We start from the raw sequence: 27,605 nt of genomic DNA on the forward strand, positions 1-27,605 counted from the left end.
AGGTAGTCATGTAGCATACATATTGCTGACCAGGAAGCTTGATCTAAACGTAAACATAACAGATATTCATAACCCAAATATGAACATACAAATATATGAATTATTTACAGTAGACACATGTATGGGGTTAGGTATTAAAAAAAAAAACTTGGATATTCATCTTTATTATATTTAGATGTTTACATACTGTACTACTAAAATTTGCCAAAGAAACGGCAAAAATATAGTACATCACTTATTGTTAAAAATACTATATAATTTAATAGCACATCTAATCCAAATTGATTATGTATGGACACAAACTGTTGGTTTTTGGGACTTTTATGCCCCGTATGATTTGAACACAAGTGTATGCGCAGTTAATTCATTTTATTAATCATTTGATACGTTAATTGATCACATGTTCCGTAAAAATCTGTGAAACGTGATCATTTTAGTACACCGACAGTGTTTAGTTATGAGTTCACCAAGCTTGTAAAGTCAGTGAACGCACCACGCGCGTTTTGCACCATTGAGCATGCGCGCCGCGCCGCTGGCTCTTCTCTCGCGAGGAACGACGCCGTTATCGGAACCTCGACAAACAACACGAGAATTCATCATTCACACGGTAATATAAGCCGATACAGGACCGAATACCTTGTTTGCCACTAGTGAGGGGGTTAATCCCTTAGAAACTACATTTCATAGTTATTTCTCGCCGCAGGTTTTTGACAGTCTTACAATGATTTTGTGGCCTTTAGGCCCAACTAGCATGCTAACCACCAGGCTAGCTTATATAGGACTACTGTATTTGCATCAGCTTTAACATTAGCACACCACTTCGCGCCAGCTAACATTTGCTAACATTCAAACATGATCTGATGGGTCTAATGGTTTATGATAAAATAAGTAAGTAGTTCGCGATGAACAAATCAACCCGCATTCTAATATTTTAAAATATCCAAATAAGAAAATCCTTTCTGGGTGTCCCGAAAAAGTACCAATCCTGGTTTTGATCAGAGTAGAGGAGACTGCACCACAATAGCATCCTTAAAATGTGGGGGGGAAAGATCGTTATTATTTCATGTCTACCAAGGCTGCAACGTGCAATAAAAGCTCAAACAAGCCAATGTCACCATTGGCTCGTACAAAACAAACCAAAACATGGTTTTACAGAATCTGCCCGAGTTGTGAATGAATGTGAAATTCGGGCATCATTTGCGTCACACATGACAAGGTCCAAATACCACATTTATTTGTATCATCAAATATTGTTGCAACAACTTCAGAGGAATGAATAAATTTTCTTTGACGACTTGAGCATAATTGTAGCCTTGGTGTTTGTGAATTTATTATAGTCTTGACGTTTTTAGAAAGTAAAAAAACTGCACTCTTCAGAAGTAGGCCCTGTTCTTTGGAAGAATGACAATGATAAGCCAATAAACTGAAGCACACATTCAGTGGGCAAACTCCAGTGGACAACAGCACAGAATATGGTAATCCCAGATGCCTCTTTTGCACGGAGTTCATTACAAACCAGGATAGGGATGCACAGATGTCTGCTTTCACATAAGCATTAATCAGATAACCCTCATTTAGATGTGTGAAAATGTCAGCATTGGATGTCACATGAAATATTTGCAGAATTGTAAACTTATCTACATTTCTAGCGTCTTTTCCTTATCTCATCCACCTCCATGGAAAGTTTCAAACATCCAATATAATTCCTCAAATTAGTCATCGTAATCTTGAAATTCTTGTACATATGCCATTTTGAAATTTTCTTCAATGTTATAAGTGTGGTAAAGTGTGATTGTTGAGAGGGTTTATATTCATACGAATTGTTTGTTAAAAAGATTAATCTCATCTGAGCTATGTCCGAAGAGGAGTTGGAAGAAATTGTACAAATAACAGTTGAGGACTTCAGCGCAGAGGGTCGAACAGGTAAGAGTCATTGAAAGCGATGTGAAAAGATGTCAACATCCTTTTGACCTGTGTTTGTTACTCCAAGTGCGTCTTCTTTTTGCATCATAGCAAGCATGCTGGACAATCAAGGACAAACTGAAGCGAGTCCTCAAAAGAAAAAAAGAAAATTCAGCAACAGTCAAGAGAACAGCAGCAGCAACCAAGACATAGGCTATATTAAGGTATTGAAGCTTTTCTACACTAGGCACAGTTTGAAGCTCTCTTTTTACGACAGTTTATTTTTCTGACTTTTGGGAACCGCTGATATATTTGTATTGGAACAATCTTCTCAGAACTTGATGGTCTCGTTCACTGCATCAGTCAGCCAGAGATTGGAAGGCATTGAATCCAAGCTGCAGGCTCTGGATGCCACATGTAAGGCTCTCGCACAAAAGCTGGATAGCATGGTGCCTTGTGCCAAGAATTCTATTCAAGTTCCAATGGTTGCCGGGTCACCCCAGGGTGCCACGCAGACTTGGAACAAAGTGCGATGGTAAGCATCATGGATTTGAAGAAGGCACATTGATATAATTTGAGTAAGGAGGAAGTTTCTAATGTGTCAACCGAACACTTGTTTCTCCACTTCCTGTGTAGTGTTGTTCCACAAACAAATGTGATCGTGAGCAGCGAGTCCATGAAGCAAGAAGATCCCTCGCTTGAAAACCTGCTCAGCAAGTGAGTTGCTTGTGATCTTATGTTGCATTGGAAGCACCTCGGAAGTAGTGTCATTTGTCTGTAACAAACAGATATTTGTCTGCACCTCCTCATGAACAATGCGCTTTCTACAAAAAGCAGGTCGACAGAATGTTTGTCTTGAAGATATGCAGGCTCCATATTTTTAGCCACCTTCCACACAGACATTTTAAGTTTGCATCTAATTTTGAACTGTATTCAACCGCCCCATAAAGGTTTCACAGTCACTTAGTACCCTCTACCGGTGGGAAGCAAATACTGCAGTCAAGATTTGCTGCATGGGAACGAGCATTCTTGCTCAGTCACCCACTTTTGTGAGCTTACATTTAGGTAAAGGTTAGTTTAATGACCATCACTAATTACACTATGGTATCCATGGTAACGATGCTCAAATATCAAATTATTATCCACCAAGTAATTTCATCAGTTTTTTTTTTTTTACAAAGAAATTTTGAGGTTCTCTGATGTATGAAACCGGAATTATGTGTCTTTTTGTAGCACAGTGGCGAAAAGGCGCCAAAACACAATTCTCGTGAAGGTGCCTGGCCCTGAGGAGAGTCAGGAAGAAGTGGAGAGCGGCTCTGAGGCTAGTGATTCCGTTTCCAATGGCGGCCATCCCAACAATGCCCAAAATGGACAAAATGTCACACTCATCACACTCAACTCAGAGGGTAAGCAGTCACAGCTTTTCTATGACACTTAAATGTAAATCATTTTCATTTTCAAGTACTCATCAACATTGTTTGATACCTTGATATAAAAACTATGCTGGTTTCAGCCATCACAAATTAAGACTAGAGCAGATATTGTCATATTATGTTCTGTTTTTGCTCTCAGGTAATAACAGATGGTTGGCTAAGTTGCATACAAATCATTTCACATAGAGCGACATTTCAATACAGTGTGTACTTCTGATGCCATCTGTGTCAGCGCTTATGAAGAGCAGCATAATATCAAACCAGAAAAAAAGGTCAGATGATTTATCGAATAAGGCAACATGGTGGAGCACTGGTTAGCAAGTCTGCCTCATAGTTCAAAGGGTGCGGGTTCGATTGCAACTTCGGCCCTCCCTGTGTGGAGTTTGCATGTTCGTCCCGTGCCTGCGTGGGTTTTCTCTGGGTACTCCGGTTTCCTCCCACTTCCCAAAAACATGCTTGGTAGGTCAATTGAACACTCCAAATTGCCCATAGGTGAGTGCGAGAGTGGTTGGTTGTTTGTCTCTGTGTGCCCTGCGATAGGCTGGCAACCGGTTCAGGGTGTCCCCCGCCTACTGCCCGATGACTGCTGGGATAGGCTCCAGCACGACCGCGACCCCCGTGGGGACAAGTGGAACAAAAAATTGATGCATGGATGGATGGATTTATTGAATAAAATTGCTGTCTCTCATTATATTTTATTGAAGTATAAGCTTCCTTAGCCAAAGGCACTGACCAAAGGCATCTCTATCCCATGACAGACCTTGGCCTTTAGGTTTGTCAGTAACAGCCAGGATGATCCTTTTCTTTTTTATTTTGGACTGCATTGCTTCCATTTCTTCCAAAAGGAGACCTGAATTATAGATTTGTTTAGCGATAAAACAAATTTCCACTGTGTGATGACCAGATGCCTCAGTGGCTGGGAAGTAGTCGACAGGATGTCTGGACTCACTCGTGTTTTACCTGGCATTTGTGCATGCAACTACTTATTCTAGTTATAGTCGACATTTTGCCAAAGTCATCCTGAGCCCATGTGGTTGTATTAGCTAGGGATGAGTGATGTTTTTTGATGCGGGGCCATCTAAGAGATTGGCTATCGCAGATGTTCATTTTCACATTGGGTCTTTGCTCTTTGCACATCGAAACTCCTCCAGATTCTTTTAACATGAATAATCACGAGAGGATGAAATATACAAATTCAGTCCTGTCTCGTTTTGATGAGGAGCGCTAAATGTTTTCAAGAAATTTACACGGGGAGTTTTAGTGTGTGTAAAATTAAGATTAGCGATTATAAAACATGTTCCCATAGCTATTTATCATTCATTTCCTGTTTCATCGCAGGAAAGTATTATGTTAAAAACTTTCATTGTCTGTTATTATATATGCTTTGGCCTTCGGTCTTTTATGATTTACTTATGTTTGTTTTTACTGCGAGTTTCAGACTTTCCTACACTCGGGCGCAGAAATTTCACTCCTTCTTTTTAACCATATGAGGGTGCTGTTGTATTACATGAGTTATGCCACATGCTCTTACCCGTTTGGTGTCAGTTAAGCAGTTTTTCCATTATTAATACAGTGATTAGAATCTTCCACAATCAATGATGATGTTCTCAGGATAGCTTAAGGAGCGCTATACTGTATGTATGTCTGTTGTTTAAATGATTTTTTTATTTGTATTTTTCAGAGGACTACCCAGGAGGCACATGGTTAGGTGATGACAGTAACCCCGAGATGCGTGTTCGTTGTCCAGTCTCACCAGCCGACATGCTCCATATTTCGTCCAACTGCCGCACAGCAGAAAAAATGGCTCTCACGCTCTTAGACTACCTTTTCCATCGGGAGGTCCAGGCCATGTCCAACCTCTCTGGACAGGGCAAACATGGCAAAAAGCAGCTGGATCCGCTCATGATTTATGGCATTCGCTGTGAGTCCTTCCACTTAATTTTGTTCATTTTTGGAAAATGGTTTAGTGCTACTATTGAATGACTTCATTGAGTCAGTGCAGTGTTTGTCCGTACCACCGTTGCATGATTCGCGTCGAGCTTATTGTATATCAAAGTAATACACATAAACCTTAACTCAGCGAGAGATTAAATCCTTACCCCTGGAATCAGTAAATGAACTTTGAGAACTTCCCATCATTCACCCTCCTGCCATTACAAAGCAGCATTGAATTGAACACAGAAATAGGCTGCAGTCTCTATTCCCATGGTGAGTTACAACAACATGCATTCATCATTGCACACAAGCGTTAATGTGCAACACATTTTATAACATACCAGACTCTAAATGACAAGCACATGTCTGGAAGAATGATCTGAAAAGAGTCACGTTCAAGTCACCGAGCTCTTTGAATCCTCTTTGAATCCTGTAGCCACATACTGTATTTTGCACATATGGATTGTATGTGAGATTACTGCGAGGGTACAATGGTATGCTGGAACTAGAACATACCCGTTGAATGACTCACTCCGCCTTCCTTGAAAAAAAAAAAAAAAAAAAAAAAGGAAAAGGAATGAAAGGACACCTGCTACTCCTGTCTGAACTTGTCCTACTGAGTGTGAAGGGGCATTTTTTTCCCCCCATATGACATTTCTGTAGATAGCTTGCAGGTTCACTGGGGTACACATTCATGTAGATTTGAGATGTGATCAAACAGCTCATTAGGGTGGCAACCAATAGCTATAGTTTCATCTGAACATGTTTCCCAGACCAAATTATGTTGGATCAGACTGCCGTAAGACCTGAAGGTGAAGAATGAAACCATAAATAGCTTCAATTTTCATTCAATTGCTCCTTATTTTGCACTTTTGGGAAGCTTTAGGAGATTGTCAATTCTAATGCCCTTTATTTGTGATGCTAACACAGTTGGCATTCATGGTCTTCTGCTTGTTATGTTCATGGATGTAAAATATTCAAATCACCAGTATAAAGTACTTTTATGCATTCAAAAGAAATAATCTTATATTTGTGTTGTATAAGAAGACCTCTCTGCTTCTCTCTAGGCCACTTGTTCCACAAATTTGGCATCTCCGAGTCAGACTGGTATCGCATCAAGCAAAGTATTGACTCCAAGTGTCGCACTGCCTGGAGACGTAAGCAGCGTGGTCAGAGTTTGGCTGTCAAGAGCTTCTCCAAACGCACACCCCGCGGTTCAGGTTCAGGTAAATGTACAAACAACATGCACGATATTGGTTTCAAACAGTGTTGTTGACAGACGGGTGACATCTAGATGAGACTTCACTTTGGTGTTATCCCTATTTTACTGCATTCCATAAAATTCCAAACGCATGCACGTGTGCATGAATATCAGGGACACGGCCAAACGGAGCGTGGTTTAGATCAAGCTGTGCTGAATGGCTGATGTTGTGGTTGAACCAACTTAAGGATTTCAGATTCACAGAGGCTTCCCCCCTCACCCCTTAAAAGACAGATCACACCAGTACAAGCTCTTATTTCTTTTTAGGGCTATTGTTGAGAAATTAGGGCACCCGAGCGCCCAAATAGCTTGCAGTCTGGTGCCTTGTTCCATGATTAATGTGATCACTCTTCTGCCCCATTATTCATGACAGTTGGCACCTTGCACAAAAGAATTGAATGTAACGACTGAAACTTGTTGAGCAATCTCGACACCAAGCCCAAATCGGTTCATGTGGCCAAGTGTGAGCACAAGGGTACACTATACTTGGACTGATTCTTTTCCAAAAGTCTTCTTCCCGACATTGATCGTATTTGATTTTATTATTACAAGAAATGAATTCATACCCACTATTTGCCGGCATTTTTTTCTGCATTTTTAAACATACCATTGGTATGATTTATTATTTCTTTGTTGTCTTTAATCTTACGCCCCGTGGCGAAGACCTGCTAACATCTTTCACCGCTATTTCTTGATGTTGGGGAATGTGGCGCTGTAGTGGGTCCTATGATGGATCCACCATTCAAGGGTGTCAGGCTACTGGTGAGGTGTTTAGAGTCTGAGGTCTATCATTTAGATTACTTGCTCAAGAATCCGTGTTTGTGTATGCGAATGTCTGGGATACATATCCAATTTAAACAACCTTGTTCGCGAATGGCTAAGCTTTGTACAAAAAAAATTTATGGTTTGTATTTTCTCTTGTATGATATTCAATACAGTGCTGACAAACTTTTTTGCGGTGTAGCATTTGATGTTCAGGCTAAGAACATGAACCTTTTCTTTCCAAGGAACCCCCTAATATGCCCTTAAATATGGATACAGAATGGCGCATGTCGGGGCATGTAATAAGGAGTTGTCTTTAATGTGGGCTTATATCAGCCTTAATTTTTGCTCCGCTCACGCAAGCACAAAAGCGCCATTCTAATTTTAGTATTTCTCCTTTGGAACAGAGGGAGGCCTCTCAGAAGAAACCACCCAGATAGAAGCAGCCACCCAGCAGACCCTGCACTACACACTGGCCAATCAGCAGGTCCAGTTCCATCACATTGGAGAGGATGGACAAGTTCAAGTGGTGAGTATCACTAGTTTTGTCTTTACTTGATGATTCTCTGAATTGGTCATCACTGTGGGAGTGGCGGGTCTTAAAGTACAGGTTATTAATGGACAGATACTAACTTTGCCATCCAATATAGTGAAACAAAAAGCAGAAATGTACTGCATCTTCAGGGTTGGTGCTGGATAACTGCTCCAGCTGTTTGGGTCAAAGGTTATAATCAGACCATTACAGCATAATAGGTGGGCTGACACACAGGAAGTGTCTGGTACTGGTTATCTTTTTTTCTTGTGTAAGTCGTAATGTTCAAACCACACAAAAATGTTTTTTTTTTTTTATGTGGCAATGGGATGCTGTCAGAACGTATGCACATAAATTTGTAGTATGTACAGAGGTGTGAAAAGATGGCCAATGGTTCTAAAAAAATATATACGTATATTTTTTTCATTATTCTGTTTTTGATGCGATTCCTTCTCTCCCAAAAGTACGTATACATGGCACCTGCTGTCCTCTTATATCATGCTGAAGTCCAACTGTTGGTTAAAGGTAGTATCGTGATGCCACACTACTGGGTCTTGTCCAGTTCTACAGCTTCTTGGCCATCATTTGACGTAATACTGTTAGAATTCAAAGCCACTCGTCTTGGAGATTGTCATTTTGTTTGCTGATGAAAGATCTCGTCATGATTCGCACTGTTGAACTTTTTCATGTTCACATTGCTTTTTGGTTCCGAGCAACTGATTCTCTTCAGTGACATAAATGTTGTGAGGTGTATTAAGTTACATATGGAAATGTAGTGTTTCTGTTCGTATTTCTGTCAAGCTCTGTGGTATCTGTCAAAACCCCTTGACAAGACATGTGGCATGCAGTGTTTATGTATTTTTATTTTTTTTGCGCTCCCTCCATCTGCCCTTACTTTGCCATTTGTTCTTTTGCTTGGCCCAAATTTAGATATGCGATCATTTGCATTGGCTGTCAAATTATGGTTATATTTATGCATATTGCATATTTTCTTGGATGGTTTACAACTTCTGTGGTTGCTTGCCAATCACATATGGTCTTCTTGAGAAATACTGTACACAAAATATGTACATCTGATGGCACTTAATTCCGCTTTTCTTTATTTCCTCTTTTTCACAAATACATTGAAACTAAAAATGAGCAGTGACGTGTGTGAAAATGAATGATTACATAAATAGTACATAAAGCAAGAATCTACAAAGATTCAACAATTAGTGTGACGACACGGTAGTAAACATGGTGCTGTCCCAGCTTTTTAGCTTTTTAGAAACATGTTGCAGGCATCAAATAAAAAAAAAAAAAAAGAAGTAAGATCTACATAACGTGACATTGATGTGGTGCTGAATCTATGAACGCGGAGGTGGAGAGGAGGATTATTGTTTGTAAGGGAAATCCCCCTCTATAAGAAAAATCCGATTGTTGCATTTGGTCAGTGTGTTCCTTTTTTTGTTTTTCCCACTGGAACCTGGCTGGTAACCCCATGTAACCCCCTTAGCGACACTAGCAGTTTTTATTGCCTCTCTATTCCTCAAAAATGAATTTATAATCAATCTCGGCACTTTGCCTAGTCCATCACACAAACGTCTCTTTCATACTTTTCTGTGATCGCCTCTTTCAGCGCTATCGTTGTTCTTGCCACTTTCCTCTTCTGCTTTACTCTTGCGTCTTTCTTGGGACCCATGTTTTTTCCCTAGCACAGGGCAACCTTATAGTGGTCTACAACCTGCAAAACAACAATGCCGACTAACGACAGATGGGACAAACTCTATTTTGTTAACAATAGCCACGTGAGTCGGGTCGGTTTCCGAAGGTTTGTCCGAGAACCGGGACGAAGATTTCCCGACATTTTGTGTCAAAAACCGAATATGTTGATTTCCAATGCGGTTGACTTCTGGGGTACCACTGTATTAGGCATTAAATATCATACTGCAATGAGGGTACATTAATTTCTTTCAACGCCCCCGATAAACTTGTATGCAATGTAAAAGATTTTTCTTCACCCCTCAAATCTATGCATAATACCACCCTTCAACTTCGGATGTTTTTTCCCGAAAAAAAAAAGTGTTGATCCGAAGAAATCATGGCATTAGAAAAAAAAGTAATCATGTATTTTCAGTATTTTTGATATTTCATGAAAAATATTCCTTTTCAGATTCCACAGGGCCAATTGCACATTGCCCAGGTTCCTCAAGGAGAAGAGGTGCAGATCACTCAAGACAGTGAGGCAAGTATGCATGGATTTATCCGTGAAGTTATGTGAGGAAAATAACTCTTCACTTTTTCTACTGTTTTTCTGCTGTATCACATTTCAAACTTGCACAGTAACAGGTAGAGTCGGAAGAAAAAAATGAAATATCAGCGTATGTTGCAAAGAAGCTCGCGCACGAACTGTTTTCTTTTCTTATATTGCCTCACGCAATGGTCTCGGGAACACTGAATAACCAAATGGCTCATTTTAAAAACTGAGTTTCTGAATAATTGGGGTGAAACAGTGCACATTCTGAGCATATTTTCAAACGCACACACGATGTGAGAAGGGGAATTTTGGGGGTGACAAACCTTGGGCTTGGTTTTTGTAAACCAGACATGTTTTTATCCAATATTTAGTCCATTAACTGATCGTTATCACTCGTATAATACTATGAACTTGTTTCTCACAGTTTATTCTTGTCAATTTGATTCTGTGCTTCGTAAGAGTACCCCTATGATAACATTTACATCATTGCTACAATTGTTGTCAGTGTGTCATAGCTTTAAATGTCCGACTGACAATGTGACAAATTATAGTTCATCAAGTTTTATGAAATTGCATTGGCTGTAATCGTGTCTTCTGTTAGAATACATCTGAGTGAAGCATTTCCGCAATAGCTGACTCTTAAAGTAAAGTCATTAGTGCTTTGAATAAAAACAGATGTTGCCTGTTGCATGCCTTCATGTTTATATACCCGCCTACTTATTCATAGAGTTATGACTTTTGTTTCCATGTAAATCTCAGATGTCTCATGTCCCCTACCAGGCATCCCTGCATGTGCTCACAAAACTGACTTCCCAGCTGAAATTAAAATTTAAAGCCCACTGACAGTTGAAGACTGATTTTGGCATTAACATCACTCTGGAGTCAGGTAGTTGGGCAGGGATTTATTTTATTTATTTTATTTAAGTGCCAGTTTATGTAAATATACACGCATGTCATCGCAGACCGTATGCTGTGTTCGGCACGTGCATTACTGGTTGATATTTCTGCAGGAGCCACTGACGCTTTACCCCACGTGTTTTTCACATTTCCTACCCAGTTTTGCAGCAGGAGGACGACATGAACGATTGAGTGAGAGAGACCAGGAGTATTGAAGGGATAAAAGCTTTAAAGACTTTCCTGTTCTTTGTGGCTGAACTCCGATTTTCTTTTCTCCTCCCCCCCTTTTCCTATTTCATGATTGTTTGTTTTTTAGAGTTCAAAGCTTAGCAACAGAATCCCACTTCTCCCAACTGCCACTCACACCGAATATGTTTTCATTAGGAACAGACCCCTTTCCATCAAGACATTAGGTCCAGCAAGCTCAAAGAGGAAATGAGCTGTTTGAGAGATTACACTCTTCTCTGGCCATACGACATCTTAGACTGCTGCAAACAGTGAAATGCAATTAGCGAAAGAAAATTGCAGAAAATTGTGACATGTTTAAATATGGCACATATGGTATGATCCAGTTTGTGAATTCCTGTTTATGTCATTGTGGTCGTTCAGAGTTTTTATGATCGTCGTTGCTGTTTGAATTTGTTTTCCAGAAGTCATGTTGTGAGCAGACATGACAGAATAGTATTAGTGTTTATGAGCTAACACTTATGGCAACTCCATACTGAGAATTCATACAGCAGTTGAACTATACTCATACTGACTGACAGAGTGGATTGTGAATTGATCTCGACGTTTTAGCGTAAACAAGCTCAAAGTTTAAGCTAAAGTTTTTAATGAAATCGTTTTTCTTGTTAGCAGTTTAAAGATCCCATTAAACACGTAAGCAAATTAGGACGCATTAGACTGCGTATGTGGGATCTGTTGCTTGGGAAGAGGTGCTTATTTTTAGATTTGATTTGAACGTGCAGCTTTTTTTTCATGGCATGTCATTTCTGTCTTTCAGGGGAACCTCCAGATTCACCAAGTGCATGTTGGCCAAGATGGTCAGGTAAGAACTGTGACTTAAGTTAGAGGAATGAAAGCATTGTAAATTTGTTTGAGGATGACATTTATACCAATCTTTTGTGTTGTGTCGAGAGGGAGAGTTAGTTTGTTGGGTTTGCTGCCGTATTTATTGTCTTTTGCGCCTCTGGGCCTCCTCCGCCGGGTTACCGTAGCAACCAGCGACGGCATTGATTTTGGAGAAAAGTTGCGGGTCACCGTGGTCTATTAAAAAAAAAAAAAAAAAAAGAGAGGCATTAAATCTGCTTCAAGATATTGACGAAGCAGTGTCTGAGGATAAGTGGACGCTGGATGGCTTGGTTGAGAGCGAGTTCAGATGACTGGCACTTTTTAACCACCTCGCAGATGGTTCCAAAAATGGTTTGAATGCAACCACTTGGCTCCGAAAATGTCTACAGGATAAGCAAACATCATTGGACAAGTGGGGCAGTTTCGGTGTGGAGTGGAGCTAATGGAAAAGTACCTTTAGGAGCACATTTATCTGTTCATCGCCATTAGAGAAGAAAACGTAGGAATGCTTTTCAGCTTTTGCAGTATTTGTACCTAGGGGTTCAATTGTGCACCTTGTAGGGTCCATCACAAATGTTTTACCTTGGAGACCAAAAATGGCAGTAGCCTCTTATCTGTCACATCTACACAAGGAACAACCTACCCAAACAATATAATGTATGGCTTTAGAATATCTACATAAAATTGACAACAATTGAGGTTAGCACGTTGATGTGACGCACGGCAACTCTTCCAGTTTCTCACTTGGCCTGTTTTGATAATTATTGCCCACTGCTGGTCTAGAGACAAAGCTTTTGGAGAGGAAATTCTTTGTCATGCTGGCGGTTTGGTAGTTAAATTCATCATCGTCTGTGGACTTTTTTTTAAATCAGGATTAGTGAGATTTTTTTTTTTCTTACTACAAAGCAAATGCATGTTGGTGGGTGAAGTTGCTAATGTGAAAAGCTGCTTTTTAATACATTTTCTTGTGTACAAACCTTTAAGACCAGTCAGACATTTAACATAGTTATTCAATCTAGTATGACTTGCTTTTTTCCAATTAAGCGGCAATTGTGATTACATGACCATAATTTGCAGAGAAGGAATGGCACCAGACTGTGTGAAAATAAATAATCACCCTTCACCAGATGTAATATGTCAAAATGTTTAAAATGATGTAATGCGTTAGGATCTTAAGCCGCATCCTGGATGTGCATCTGGAAATATGCTCTTTCTGCTGCTCAGTTCTTTATTCAGTTGTTGAAGATCTCAATCACCCATCTAATTAATTTGTGTGTACACTTGTTTTGAGAGCTTTTGATGGCGTTTTATTGGTGTGTTCGCAACTGCTCGATGAATGCACCAAGGATCGTTGCTTTTCGTCTGTGTCTCATAAACACAAAGGCGATGTCCTCAAATGACTTTCTTTTTGAGTCCGACTGCAAGAATTCCTCTCTGGCTCCCTCCGTGTTAGTAATTTGTCCATTGTGAAGTGCTGCACCAGTACACATTTATAGTACCATTCAAATTTGCTTCTTATTAGGTTTAGCTTTTGTTCCCATGACAAACACGCATTAGTTAAAAACCTCTGCATTTATTAATGTGTGCAGACTTTGGTTCCTTGTACACAGGCACCAAGAGATTCTAGGATGTGAGAACTAGAAAAAGCAAAAGGCATTTAATTCCCTTGGGTTTGTTAGTGAGCGTTGTCCAATGAAATGCTATCATAGATTCATTTTTAGACTGATGTGCTGCTGTTTGTATTTGTAAAATGATACGCTGTTCCAAAACAAATTGAAAGGGGCTTTTTTTCTCCTCTCTTGTTAGACGTTAGGCCTTTTATTCAAATGTTATGGTACTACTTCACACAGACATCAAGTCATCTCTTAAATCTTATTCACTGACAGAACATGAAGGCCAATAGGCCGGGCCGGTACAATGAGTAAACTCACCTATCTATGTAAATTCATATACAATACAACAATATCTACCTCTGCAAATTTGAACCTATACATTAATTAAAATACACAATGAGCATCATAGTTGTGCTCATAGAGAGATAGTATTACTAATCACATTACTTTTTCAATTACAAAAAGTCTGTTACCATGTCAACCAGTGATAAAATAATAATTAATAATTAAAACATTGCGGAAATGAGAGGGGTGTACTCACTTTTGGGAGATACTGTTCACGTGTGAATTATTGTAGTGTTTGAAAGTGTTTGCCCCTTGACTGTTTATTTATTTTTGCATGTTTGTCACAATTAAATGTTTCTCATCATCAAACAAATTTAAGTAGACACAAAATGGCAAAATTATATCGAAGAGAATTTTTTTAACAGGTGTGACATTATCACTCTACAACTATCTTTGGTAATTGGCAGAGGGGAATTTTCAAAATGAAGACACTATGTGTATTTTACTTTTTGTTTTGACTTCATAACATCGCAATGGCCGATCAGGGACCGTGGAAGTGATATCATGAGTACTCTAGTCTAAAAAAAACTTTGGACAAATGAATGCCCCCTTTGTTTACAGAGAGGTCCTCTTGAAGCATTCTACATATGATGTCACTGTTTTTGTAATCTCACAAAAGAACATGAGGCTATATTTTTGTAACATATCCCAAACAGTTAATCACGTTGAGTTCCCTTCCGCTGTCTCTCTCCCTGGAGCTGTATTCTTCTCCAGCCCATTTCAGTGTTTTTTTTTTGTTCATCTGTTCCTGCTGAAACTATGGTTACACATGTCTTAAATGACACCTGCCACCTTGTGACACTACGGGTCACAATCATTGTCAGCTAGTTACTGCAGTATCTCTATTGGAATTTTGGCTGCATCTGGTTCCATTTGATAACATTGTTTAACCTTCACCACAGCTGAGCTGCATCGGGATTCAAAAAGGTTGTTCACCTCAATTGTTATCCTACAGACCGTTAAGTTTCTAATCACAGTTCTCTTCAGTTATTCGCCGTTTACTACGTTTATGTATGATATAAACAGAAGTATTTGGAAAGAGATAACAGGTCCTCCAACTGCTGACAAAAGCAATTTAAGATTTTTTGGTAATTTTATCATTTTTTAGAGCTCACTTCCATCCCTCATTATGCTTGTTTCTGTTGCTGAATCATCGCCCAAGTGTACTGACCAGTTATTGATTCATTGAGCCACTGATCAGTCTTACATTTCCACCTATATAGGGTGTAGGCAGGACATTGATAGAGGTGACACAACATAACAGCTAGAGCTCAATTTACCAAATAAACATAGCACAGTACATTATAAGGATAATAGAAAAACATCAGCAGGTTTTTAAAAATTCTCTGTTTTATGACATTAATTTTCAAAACATAGCTATGATATAACTATAGTATATTGTTTTGCAACTGACATACTTTTCTTCTCTCTTCTCAATGTAGATTTTCAAATTTTTATTCAGTTATTGACAACATCGCCTTTGTTGTAGCAGCCCAATTGGATTCCATTACCATAGATTAACTTTTAAATCCCCACAGTGGAAGAGATGGGAACAGATGGCAGACCAATGAAACTACATATATTATACTCTTTTACTGTACTTCCTGAGTGCCCGTCTCCTTTGTTACTACGCTGCGTTGATGCAGACCAAATGCGGGATTTGGAAGATGAAAGGCAAGACCGATAAAGAGGACAATGTTAGTGTTGGAAAGGAGAATCAGTGGAGGAGCTGCTTCATGCCATTCATGATTAAACACTCAGACCAGTTGAGCTTTGAATAAGAAAAAAATAATAAAATTACTGGATCAGCTGCCACCTAAAATTGAAAGAAGTCTATGCCAACTCAAATGGCTTAGGAAGTGTCTACATTGGCCTCAAAGGAATCCATTTTATTCTCATATTTCCATATTTTCTGGCATACACGTTCCTCATCAAATCTGTCAAAGCAGGAAGTAAGACCCATGACAAAAGTCTAAAACAAGGGTATGAAGACAAATCACTAAGCTTGCCATTCAGAGGTGGAGAAAAAAAACATCAATTTAAACATTACTTGTCACCTGCTTGCATTGTTTCCAACAATGGACCAGATGCCCACCAAAGGACGTTAAGAATGTCAAAGTCCAGAAGACACACCCCTTGCCTTGCCTCGCCTCCTCCTCTCGTTGAACCTCTTCCATCTTTTCGCAGCAGATGTTGTTGCGCATCTGCTGGATTCTCTCAAGCATCACTGTTTGGGTCTGTGTGAGAAGTAGGTCAGAGATTAAACAGAGGAGAAGAAAGCTGGTTCTTGGCAGCAGCCTACCAGGACCTGTACATGGACCTGATTGACCTGATCCAGACTAGGAGTTCAATTAGTGCTTGAATGAAATCGCTAGATCCTGTTGTTCATTGCCTTTTCCCTCTCTGCTCAGGGGTACTGTTGCTGTTTTGCTAGTAGTGTGTTGAGATTCCAGTCACTCACACACATGCAGCTTAAGTAAAATGAGGTAAAAAAGCTACAAAGACCATGCTTTATGGCCCATTTTAGTGTAAGGGCAATGTACAAAAGCGGGGAGGCCTAGTGATGGATACTGTTTCAAAGGAGTAGAAGTCTGTTTTGTGTCCTCATGGCATCTCCGCGTAGAGATACAGAGCTAGGAAATCCTAAATTCTGTTCGTGTGTGTATCATTCATTGGCCGGTACACTTGTGGCTGTTTTATTTGGTCTGTTTGGGCAGGACCCTGGGTTACAGGCTTTGTGAGTAAGAGGGACCAGATGTTTCCAACTTAATTTCAATGTGACTCAACAACAGGACAAGCTGTGTGCAGACCTGCATCATCATTGAAGTCCAGAAATGCTTACATTTGAATATGTTCAAGTGGAAATTTACAAGGAGGACATTGAAACACTCAATACGTATTGTCAACTTTGAAAATGTAGGACAAGAGGACCACGGGGCTTTTTGCCGTCCTGCATCAGAATTGCATTTCTTACATTCAAGGTTATTCAAAAGCAGTTTTACTAAGAATGACAAGCAGTTGCTGTACTTTATATTCTTTGCTGCCGTGTAAACTTTTTTTTCAAATTTAATTTTGACAACCTAAACTGCCTCAGCGCTTTGAAATTTGCAAATTAGAATACGCATCAACAACCCGAGCAAACATTTGATTTAGTGTGTCCCTGCTGCGATGATGTTAAGGCTTCAGAATTATGTGTGGGAAAAAAACAACACGGCCTACAAGGGGAGCTGTAAAATTTTAGTGTGAATAACTGACAAACAACAACTTGCACCAAAGCGCTAAGAAGGGAGAAAGGATTGTGAAATTCACATTTTGGACCCTCCATCAGGATATTATGTTAACGGCGGAATAGAATGGAATGGAATAGAATAGAGTAGAATACATAGAGAATGGAACGGAATATAAAACCCTTATTTTCAATTAAAAATCTAGAAGAAAGTAGAAAATACAAGTTGAGGTTAACTGTTGATGCAAAAGGTGTTGCCAAATGGCCATCTGGTGTGTCAGGTCAAGCGGAATTGTGTTTTAGATGTTTGAAAGGAAATGTCACAAACGGAACTGCGAAGTTGGATTGTGCAAGTACAGATGTAACCTTATTGCAAATGGATATTTTATTTGTTTTTCTGTGTCATAGTTTGGCATTGTAAGAGTCCTAGACAACCTGCGTATTTCAAATTCTGTTTGCATTAAATGAGATGGTTCAAATCATAAAATGGCCATCATCTTAAAATAAGGAATGCACCATAACTATAAAAATGCCTTCATTAGTTAGACGGGCCAAGTTTGGATTTGCAAAGCGGAGAGAGAGAGAAAAAAACTGAGCGGAATTTCCGTCCTTTTGGTTTGAGGGGCCTGACTTAATTACAGCTGTTATTTTTGTCATCAGTCCCCTTTTGATTTTCTGGATCAGGGTCAGGATTTGGGTCATGCCGGGTTCGTCATAGAGCCTCTGTAACCCACGTCTTGATATGATTCTTAGTTTGATGGTGGGAATACGGGAGAGAGAACTTAATTAGGTGCAGGTGTGAAGATTTTGTATGGGAGGAGATAGGAAACTGTGGGTCAGGTTGCAAGGTCACAGTCAGGACGGGACATACGTTTAGAGCAGGGGTGTCAAACTCATTTTTTTCGCGGGCCGCATTGTAGTCATAGCCTTTTTCGGAGGGCCATTATGACTGTCAACCCAAATAAATGTATGAGCACCTCATATTATGTGCAGTATAAGCTGCAAAATAAAACTGACAAATAACTCGTTTTCAAATCAGATGAGTAAAAACTGGTCAAATATTTAAAAAAGAAGGGATTATTAAAAGTGAAGACAATTTGCAATTCTAGTAATGACACACAAATTTGATGCACAATTTGTCTTTGCGGGCCACATAAAATGATGTGGTGGGCCGTATCTGGCCCCTGGGCCTTGAGTTTGACACCTGTGGTTTATAGCATCCTGCACAACATTGAAACCTGCACAGTGCATATAGCTGAAATAATCGTGTTTTTTGTCTTTCCGCAAGTCTGAAATAAAGGTTGATGAGTTCAGACAGAGAGAGATGTCTTAGGCCAGCATATTCATTTTTCCGGTCGACTCTGCACTAAACAAGCAACGAGAACACGACTATGTTTGGGCATCTTTACAGCGGAGTTGCAGCCAAAACAAAGTCCAAAAGCCTTCCCACCCCACCTATCTAACTAGAGATAGTGTTACTGCTGAGACATCTGTCCAGAGTTGGCAGATACAGATGTTGACAGCTGTGAAGCGGAAAGGAAGTTCCAGCCACTCTCAAGTCCAAATGTTTCCTTTTTTTCATTTCCTTGTTTTGCCTTTGAGAGGTTTCCTTTGGGAATGAAAAGAACTAAATTAGTGTGTCATTTTCCTTTAAACACAGAATAGTATCGCTTGTTGTATAGGTCTGTATTTCTTCTTAAGACTGGCGGCTTCCATGAAATGGGATTTTCCTTACTATTCTAACTCCAGCAGACAAAACATCAAAACAAGCATTCACTCAGACACTCAGCAGATGATTCATGTTATCATCTGATCCACAGATTGCTCTGAGTCTTTTTGGGGATGCCAGTTTGCAGCATGTACATAGTTCATTGTGGAAATCTATTAAGTCTTGCTGATGCGTCACAGGACTGGAATTTACGTACATAACTTGGTGTACGAAATTAAAATATTTTTGGACGACATCATATGTTGAACTCAGTCATTTTTGTAGTGGTGTCTCTTTTTAAAGAGAGAAGGGTGATTTGATGGTTCTCAACATGATTCATTTTTGTTTTTCCTCTTGTGTTGCCATCATGCTTTTATTTATCGTTGCTGGCAGCATTACAGCGTCAGCATTTTGGTTTTTTCACTTTTTCCCCTCAGTCAGAATCTTGCATAGCTACTGAAGATTCATTTTAAACTACTAAATAGTTTTGCTGTGTTATGTGTCAATAGTGTAAAGTGGTAGACAGACAGCATTGAAGCCTACTTGCCAGCTCGAGGGTTTGTGAGACTCTTTGGGTGTATTCAGACCTGACTGTTTGGTCAGCTTTAAACGGACCAGGGTGCGATTGGAAGTCTGGTCTGGACCTCTTGTGAAGGTATTCTTGTTTTCCACCACTCTTAAGCTTGTGCGCAAGTGGCCCAACAAAATATAAAGGCTAAGCAAGACACAATCATTGTCGTCTCACAAATAACTGTATACTGTATACAGCAATTTGAACACTGGCTTTTTATTTTAATTTTGTAAATACTTGATTTGATTTATCATACGGACTCACTTCTCTCAAAATCAATTGCAAATGAGAATCTGTTCTCAAATGCCTTAGATCAGGGATTGTCCACTGGTGGTCCGCATTGGTATTGCAGGTGGTCCGTGAAATTGGAAATGGAAAATAATTGTAATATTTTTAAAAAATATATATTTTTGTATTATTTCAACTTTATTTGTGTTCCAGCTAATTTTGTAAATCATTTACCCATCCAATATAATATAGCTGAGATTCCCCAAATAGTCATACAAATGCAAATATATAGCCTGTATAGGTCTATCCTCCTTCAGTGCAAAATGAAATAATATTCCACCAAAGCAGCGGTCCCCGAGTTGCTTCTTCGTTACAATGGTGGTCCCTTGGACAAAACCACTTAAAAAGCCCTGGTTTAGATGGAACAGAAAAAGGAAAAATGAATTTAAAAAAAAAAAAAAACATTGTTGAAGGCCATACTCCACAGTTTAGAATTTGATTTTCAGCCCAACAAGTACTGAACCCAATTTAACTGCACTGTACCTGATTACTGAAAACCACGTGTTCTTACTCAATGAGTCATAGGACAGGATATGCTGCTGAGACTTTCCTGCAAAGATTCTCGTGTTCCAAATCTAGCTGCTTTTCTCAGCCTCTGTTTGCATCTTCACACAGCTGAGAATGCAAACTACTCTCAGATGGAAGTAGCGAGCTGAGTATAACAAGTGTTTTGCAACTAGCAACGATATGCATGACTGGATCAGGACCACTGTAAAAACAATATCTACATGAACCTGCCACAGACCAAACATAACCACTTGCACCTTGTGATGATTTAAGACAGTTTAAGAACTTTATCAATCAATCCTCCCCTTTAGAAGAAATAATCTTCAGTTGACCAAGTTCTCTTACCTTATTGACAGGAGAGTGAAACTTGATTATATACTCAATTGAAGTTAATCAATAACAATTCAATATTAAAATAATCCTATATAATACACTGGTCATGTTGTTTCACCACGCAACCGTAGAAACAAAGCAGACTACTTGGCAATAGAGCTGTGAAGATTTCTTTATGTCTCAGTGGGTGAAGAAATACTGAAACAGCTGGTTCCCCATTTCATGTTCTCACATGACTGAATTATTGGCTTAACGGATCCATAAAATGACACTTTTTTTCACCACACTGGCTCTTGCTTTGACAATTCAAAAGCCACAAGAAATGAAGCTTAGCTTAGAATAGAATCGTAAAGCATGTCACTCTGCGTAAATGTAATGTCAACAACTCTTCTCCGAAAATTCATTACCACTCCAAAACTCTCCCACACCAATCTTTCATGCAGATTTTCTTTTGATCAATAGTCCTTTCTTGGCAATCAAACGTGATTCATTTAACCCAGATCTAACAGTTTTTCGTTAAGAGTGCGACTGCCTCAACCTCAGTCAACCCCCTTGTTTTATCCTGTTAGTCAAGCAGACTTGCACACAAATGACTTCCAGCAGGCTGCCTGGATTTGTTTGGTGTTTGGCGGTGATGACACAGCAGAAATTATGGCGAAACTTTGTTGAAGACATAGCAAGCTGGTGGTTGGTGAAACAATTAACTAAACCAGAACTATCCAAGTTCAAAGTAAAAAATCAGACTGGGGAGATGGTGTGGAAATGAGGTTTGTTTTTTCTGCCTTTTATAATGCCTATTGGAGAAGTCCTAACCAACCACAGCACTGAGTGCAGCTGGAAGGCCACTTTGAAGCAGACCTCTTAAAAACTTCACTGAATAATCACGCAAGCAGCATTTGATGAAACCACTGGGATGAGACTTTTTCTAAACACAAGCCACTGAGTAACAGAATAAGTTGAAATGTGAAATAATGTCATCGTTTATCGCAGAAATCTACTCGTATCTCTTTCACATAAAACTGTGATTCTTTCTTTTGCCGCAAAGTTGGTTTGTATGTTTATGTGACACAACTCACTTCCAGTCTGACACCTGTGGTCAGTTAAAAGATGTAAACACATCAGACGGAACATAAATGAGGCATTCAGCTGTTTGCTTTTATTAGGCTCTTATTTCTTCCTCTGGTGTGTGCTACACTGTCAATCATAACAAGTGAGTCTGCTGCTTTGCACATTCTGCGGGATGAACTTGATGAGGGGCATTGTTTTATTCAGATCAGTTACACTATTCGGTCAAAGTTGAAGCCAGATGACTTATCATTGATGTTTCTTTGCCCTCCCTCCCCATCTGTTGGTCCCCCATGTGTAGGTACTCCGGGGAGCTCAGCTTATAGCGGTGGCGTCAGCTGAAGGGGCTGCAGCAGCGGTCGAGGGCGCCGCTCTCCCTCCTGACATCCAAGTGCAGTATGTTCAACTTGCCCCCGTCACAGATCACACAGATGCAGTGCAGGTAAATAAAAAGCACCCACGGCAAACTCTTTGAGTCACTTGTACCCAGTGTAAACAGTTGCCTAGTAACACAGTAACAGAAATCGGGTAACATTCCAAGTCCATGAGTAAACACATCTAAATCAGTCACAATCCACTTTGGTTTATAAAGACTTCATAATAAACTCGAATAGTAGTTTGTGGAGCTCAGAAGTCCACCAACGGTATTATTTTAAAAACTCTCCCCCAAATCTGCCTTTACACAGATAAATATGCTCGGTTTTAATCAGTAATGTCAGAAAACAATGCTAGGTCAAGAAGTATTAAGGAGTGTGACAGGTTTGAAATAAAACCATCCGCATGAGAATGAAGTGTTGACTTTCAGCTTTAATTGATGGGTTGCACAAAAATATGGCACTCAACGTATTACAGACATAAACAATTATCAATCATATCGACTTAATAGTAACAAATAGTAACAAAAAAATAAAATAAAACGCTAAAACAACAAAGGCGAATCCACTGTTTTGATAGGCTTTTACTAGCAAAACAACAACGCTTTAATATGGTCACTATCATCAGGCTTAATACAACAGACATCACCGAACAAATAAAGTCCATCAATGATACAAGCAACACAAAAACTGGGATATTTTGTTGATATAAATGAACTTGAAGCTACATTTTTCTGTAACGATATTAGCAATGTCCTCCTGAAATGCAAGAAAGCACCACAAAACAAATATAAAATCTCTGAATAACTCATCATAGTGGTAAATCAAGAGCCGCCTGCTGCATATTGTGCAGAGAAATACATATTTCATTGAGTCTCCTGCGATTTTCTGTGAAATACACTTTTTTGTTTGGACACTCCCTCAAAATTGCATGTGTATTCATCATTATAAAAAACGAAAAAAGTGAGCACTGACCAATTAAAAAATATGAAGTTTACCAAATCGTGAAACAGGAGGTGTCCGATTTACATTTGTTGATTTTAACAAAAATATTGTTACTTGTGTCAGATTCAGATGATTTCTGTAACCATGGTGGGTTGTTTCTTAATCAAGGGAAGGCTTACATCTGATTTTTGAATCATACCTAACCTGATGTCCAGACAGTTTTGCTCTGCTTAGAATTTGTCAAGCATGACTGCCACCTTGATGCGAAATAAATAAGAATTTGCTGGCGTAGTTTGAAAGTGTCGGGAAGGTTTCAGACCCAAATTGCAAATAGTTCCCGGTGTGATTGCCACCACATGCAGTGTATTTCAAATACTGCACCACGGCAAGCAATCCAACTATTTGTTTTCTCAAGTGATTGACGACATTCTAGGTTGTTCTTTTGCAACTACATCAAGCTGTTGGATCATTCAACAGTCTGCTTTCATTTGAGCTTGATTTTAGTTTGGTATGGTTGCTGTCAAGCAAACAACTTGTTAACTACTTGGGCTCTTTAGATCAGACATTGTTCGAGGGTTTTATTCAATTTAAGGACGCTCTATTTTTTTGTAATTCAATTGTGCATTCAGTCAGAGCATTTTTAGATCTCACCAACCAATAAATCCTTGACAGCAACGTTCCAGCGGTTATACTGGGAATAAAAACTGAAACACTGCTATGAAGTTTCAAGCATGAATCAACCTGATGGGAGCCACAAAGGGAGCTGAGTGGTACAGAGTGTGGTATGACAGTTTGGTTTTTATGTCAAAAACTGTAAACACTCCTGATTTACAGTTCAAAGTTCAGCCAAAGGTTAGCACTGGTATGTACTGTATACTATCTCTTTGAACATTGTGGAATTGAGAGAATTACTGTCATCTGTTTCCAAACACATGGTAGCATTTAAACAAGTTCTTGCAAAATGACTCACATTTTGATTTATTTATCTCCGCATTTGTATTTCTCTATACTGGATAATTTCCCTGCCGCACACAACATCCAAGACAATTTCCTCAAGATGGCGATAATCTGCAGAAATCTTTGTCTTGCTTACCCCCTGCTTAGTCTAACCCAGCTACCATAGAGTTCCAACACACTCGCTAAATGCACATAATCATTAAATCATGTCAGAACAGTCTTTGTAGAAGTGTAACCATGAGATTGTTATCCTTCCAAATGGAGAGCGAGGCCCTTGCTGCGATACTTCATTATGGCCAGAATCCGAGATTTTCAATGAAAATCATCCATGTGAGTTTTACTTGGCCTCTTTAATAAGCAATGCTTAAAATATGTGACATGCTGTGATGCAGCTGTGTGGAGTGTGCAGGGAGAAAAAACCCTGCAGGTGTGTTTGATGGAACCCCCGGCAGTGACTCATTCCTGACAGTCATCACAATTTGCACGCACATACCAACTACAGTCAGAGGGCATTCAAATACACTTTACGTCGTCAGCATTGTCAAATTGATCCAGCTGAAAAATGACATTCTGCAATATCTACGCCAGGCCTGTAGTTGGACAAAACCAGCACTGTGGTCTGCCATTTCTGTTCTGCTCTAGCGTTGCAAAATAAGATGCCTTGGGGGTCCTGGATTCAAATGAAATATATGGACTGGCTTTAATAATGATGCAAAATGTCCAGATGATGAAACAAGTGAACATAGTTTAAGAACGTAATTCCTTTAAGTTTGCATAAATTAAAAAAGCTCACGAATCTATCCCTGGCCTCGGTGGAGCACTGGTTGCCACGTCCACCTCACAGTTAGGAGGGTGCGGGTTCGATTCCACCTCCTGCCCTCCCTGTGTGGAGTTTGCATGTTCTCCCCGTGCCTGTGTGGGTTTTCTCTGGGCACTCCGGTTTCCTCCCATAGCCCCAAAACATGCATGGTCGGCTGATAGAGCACTCCAAATTGCCTGTAAGTGTGAGTGCGGATAGTTGTTCATCTCTGTGTGCCCTGTGATTGGCTGGCATCCAGTTCAGAGTGTCCCCCACCTACTGTTCGATGACTGCTGGGATATGCTCCAGCACGCCCGTGACCCCTGTGGGGGTCAAGCGGTACTGAAAATGGTTTGTACTGTAAAACATGACAGTGTCCTGCGTCTACTATATTTTTATAGCTTGACGGCAGGCGGCTGCACATAGCAACTGCAACTTCCTATAAAAATCAAGCATTTCATACAAAATCATGTATAAGATTTCAGACATCTTTTTTCCTCCGTTTTTTGCTTATCCCAGGGTGCCGAGCTTGCCCCCGCCCTGCAAGCAGACATGGAAGTGAAGGATACCATCCAGGGAGAGAACGGCGAGGTGGTCCAAATCGTCAGCTCTGTGGCTACCTGAAAGAGGCGTCTGCTTTTTGGACTTTCCAAACGTTAACCGCTTACACAGCGCTACGGTGCGGCGGAGGTCTGCGTAAGCAGACAAACTGACAGACATTGAAGTCAGAAACCCGTTTTAACCAATCCCATACGTCAATCCAAAACAGCGTGAGCAAGCCAGTTTTCTGTTGACGCTGTCCCTTGCCAAGCAGATGTTCATCGTGCACTTGACTGTGAGTCTTCAAAATCAGCTGCTGTCTTCAGCTGGTGCGTTCTTCTGAAGGAGGAATCATCCCACCCTGGAATCCACACCGGGATTATTGTCTATCCTGGGCGGTTGCTGTTGAAGCACGTCGGCACATACTCGTACATTTTTGCAATGATGAAAAATAGCAACGTTGGAGAGTTGAGTGGCTGGGTCCTGCATTATTATGTTTTGCCCCCCTAACCCCCCCCCGTATGTTAATGTTCTCATCAAAATTCTGGTGGCACTTGAATTTTGCTGAGAACCGCTACTCTCGGGATAAGTTTGTTTTATCAGTCTTCATAATTGAATCCATATTTTGTCTCTTGGCTGGGAGCCTCCTCCCTTCACTTGCCTCTTCATGTTCCCACATTGTTCTGGTTTGTTGTTTGATTTATCTATTTGTTGCTTGCTGGGAGAAATGCTTTTGTTTTGAAAGAGGTAGACCATGAAATACAGGCTCTGGTGCCGGTATAAGTGGCTTGTAGAGCACCAAGGAAAGCCTGAAGGTGTTAATATGCCCAGCTTTGTCTGGGGAAATATACATTCATGTGAATAAACCATGTTTGTGGTTGTTGTAAAAGTGTGCTTTGAGTTTGCTTTGTTTTGATTTTCATTCATTTCCATAAATTGAGGTTTGCAAAATGGCTTACATATGTTTCCAGACTTACGCCTGCATTGACAAAATATACAAACGGCGTCAGAAATGGTTCTGAATACCACCTTTTTAATTGATTCATTTGTCTTTCTGGTAAATATTTACCATGGCCACGAGGCTTCTGTATTGTAAATTTCTTCCATCCACTTTGCGAGTTGGACAGATAATTCTCAAAAGATGAATTTATTTAATGGCAGCAAACTAAGATGATATCACCGAGATATTGTTGAAGCTGTGTATTGCTTGGTGCAGTTTCCCATGCTCGGTGTGATGTCATCGTGTATTTTGGAATGGGAGAAAGAAGCAGGCGACAAAGTGAACTTGATAAAACAACATCCCTGTCTGAAGTCTTGACTGCTTCCTCTTGTTTCTCTCTCAGTCTGTTGTTGCTGTCTCTGACCTCTCTTCACGGCCACTTCATCTTGTCCATTTTCCTCACTCCCCGTCTTATATAACTGCGCTGCTATGCAACTCTCACTCCTTGCTCATTGAGTGTTACACCCCATTTACTCCCCTTTTAAAGTCTTTCGCTAAGCCGGTCAATAGCTTGGAGGGGATCAACTGTTATGTCCATCTTATAAAAACAATCCTGACATCGCTCATTTCAAATGCCTCCTCCCAGTGATCTCTCCATGTTGCACTCAGAGCAGGCTCTTCTCTTCACTTTTACAATCCTGGGTTCCCTCCAGGTGTTGCTGTGGTTCTCCTAGCAACGGACCCTCTCTCAGACTGGCTCGAAGATAACCTGCTGGAAACAGAAACAAAGCATTGATAGAAGAAAACCGTGTTTAGGAAGGAGTGTCCTGACTGACAGATTACTAAACAAGGCAAAATGTTCTGCACTTTGTCTTTAGAAGTTTACGGTATTTCTCCTTGGCAGATGTATTCAATTCACTGACGATATACTATCAGACATTTGTGGGATGAGAAACACATATGTGTGTTGCGGTTGGATGGTTGAAGTCTTATCAGAATCATCCAGCCATGAAGGTCCTACCACATCATCACGCGACATTCAGGCGGCAAGTATAGGAAGCTCAATTCTATAAAATGTTACCAGAAGGCACTGGAAATTCCTTAGTTGTCCTTTCATATGACCTCTTGTATGCTACCAACTTTATGGGAAAAAATCTCTGTGTGGGAGAACACAAGAGCCTTGACCTCAACTTGACACAATTGTCCAACAATAATGATTTTACACATTAGAAATGTTCTTTTGGCTGAATGCACAGTTATTCCCCACACATGCACACTAAAATCTTTAGAAAAGTTGCTATAGATGCGAAAGCGAGACCAACTCTCATATTTACAACCTGTGTAGCAACAACACTTTTGTTCTTA

The 27,605-nt window shown here is 40.0% G+C and overlaps 1 protein-coding gene across 1 annotated transcript; it reads left to right on the top strand.

Annotated features, from left to right (window-relative positions):
- Positions 1–147: 147 nt before the first annotated feature.
- Positions 148–26,189, top strand: banp (BTG3 associated nuclear protein). Its single transcript, XM_088379929.1, has 13 exons — positions 148–607; positions 1,836–1,923; positions 2,014–2,126; positions 2,238–2,437; positions 2,539–2,619; positions 3,136–3,308; positions 5,017–5,256; positions 6,338–6,496; positions 7,701–7,822; positions 9,978–10,049; positions 11,962–12,006; positions 21,987–22,127; positions 25,280–26,189. Exons 2-13 carry the CDS (start codon positions 1,854–1,856, stop codon positions 25,382–25,384), a joined length of 1,521 nt encoding a protein of 506 aa, XP_088236055.1. The 5' UTR covers positions 148–607; positions 1,836–1,853; the 3' UTR covers positions 25,385–26,189.
- Positions 26,190–27,605: the final 1,416 nt, after the last annotated feature.

The sequence above is a fragment of the Syngnathus floridae genome, chromosome 6 (assembly GCF_059516105.1).
Source record: "Syngnathus floridae isolate MCC-2025c chromosome 6, RoL_Sflo_1.0, whole genome shotgun sequence".
Lineage (NCBI taxonomy): Eukaryota > Metazoa > Chordata > Actinopteri > Syngnathiformes > Syngnathidae > Syngnathus > Syngnathus floridae.

Excerpts from the sequence above, each read along its gene's own strand:
- banp (XM_088379929.1), top strand. The coding sequence starts at position 1,854 with ATGTCCGAAGAGGAGTTGGAAGAAATTGTACAAATAACAGTTGAGGAC. Across the intron at positions 6,497-7,700 it reads ACCCCGCGGTTCAGGTTCAG|AGGGAGGCCTCTCAGAAGAA; the intron begins GTAAATGTACAA and ends CCTTTGGAACAG. Across the intron at positions 12,007-21,986 it reads ATGTTGGCCAAGATGGTCAG|GTACTCCGGGGAGCTCAGCT; the intron begins GTAAGAACTGTG and ends CCCCATGTGTAG.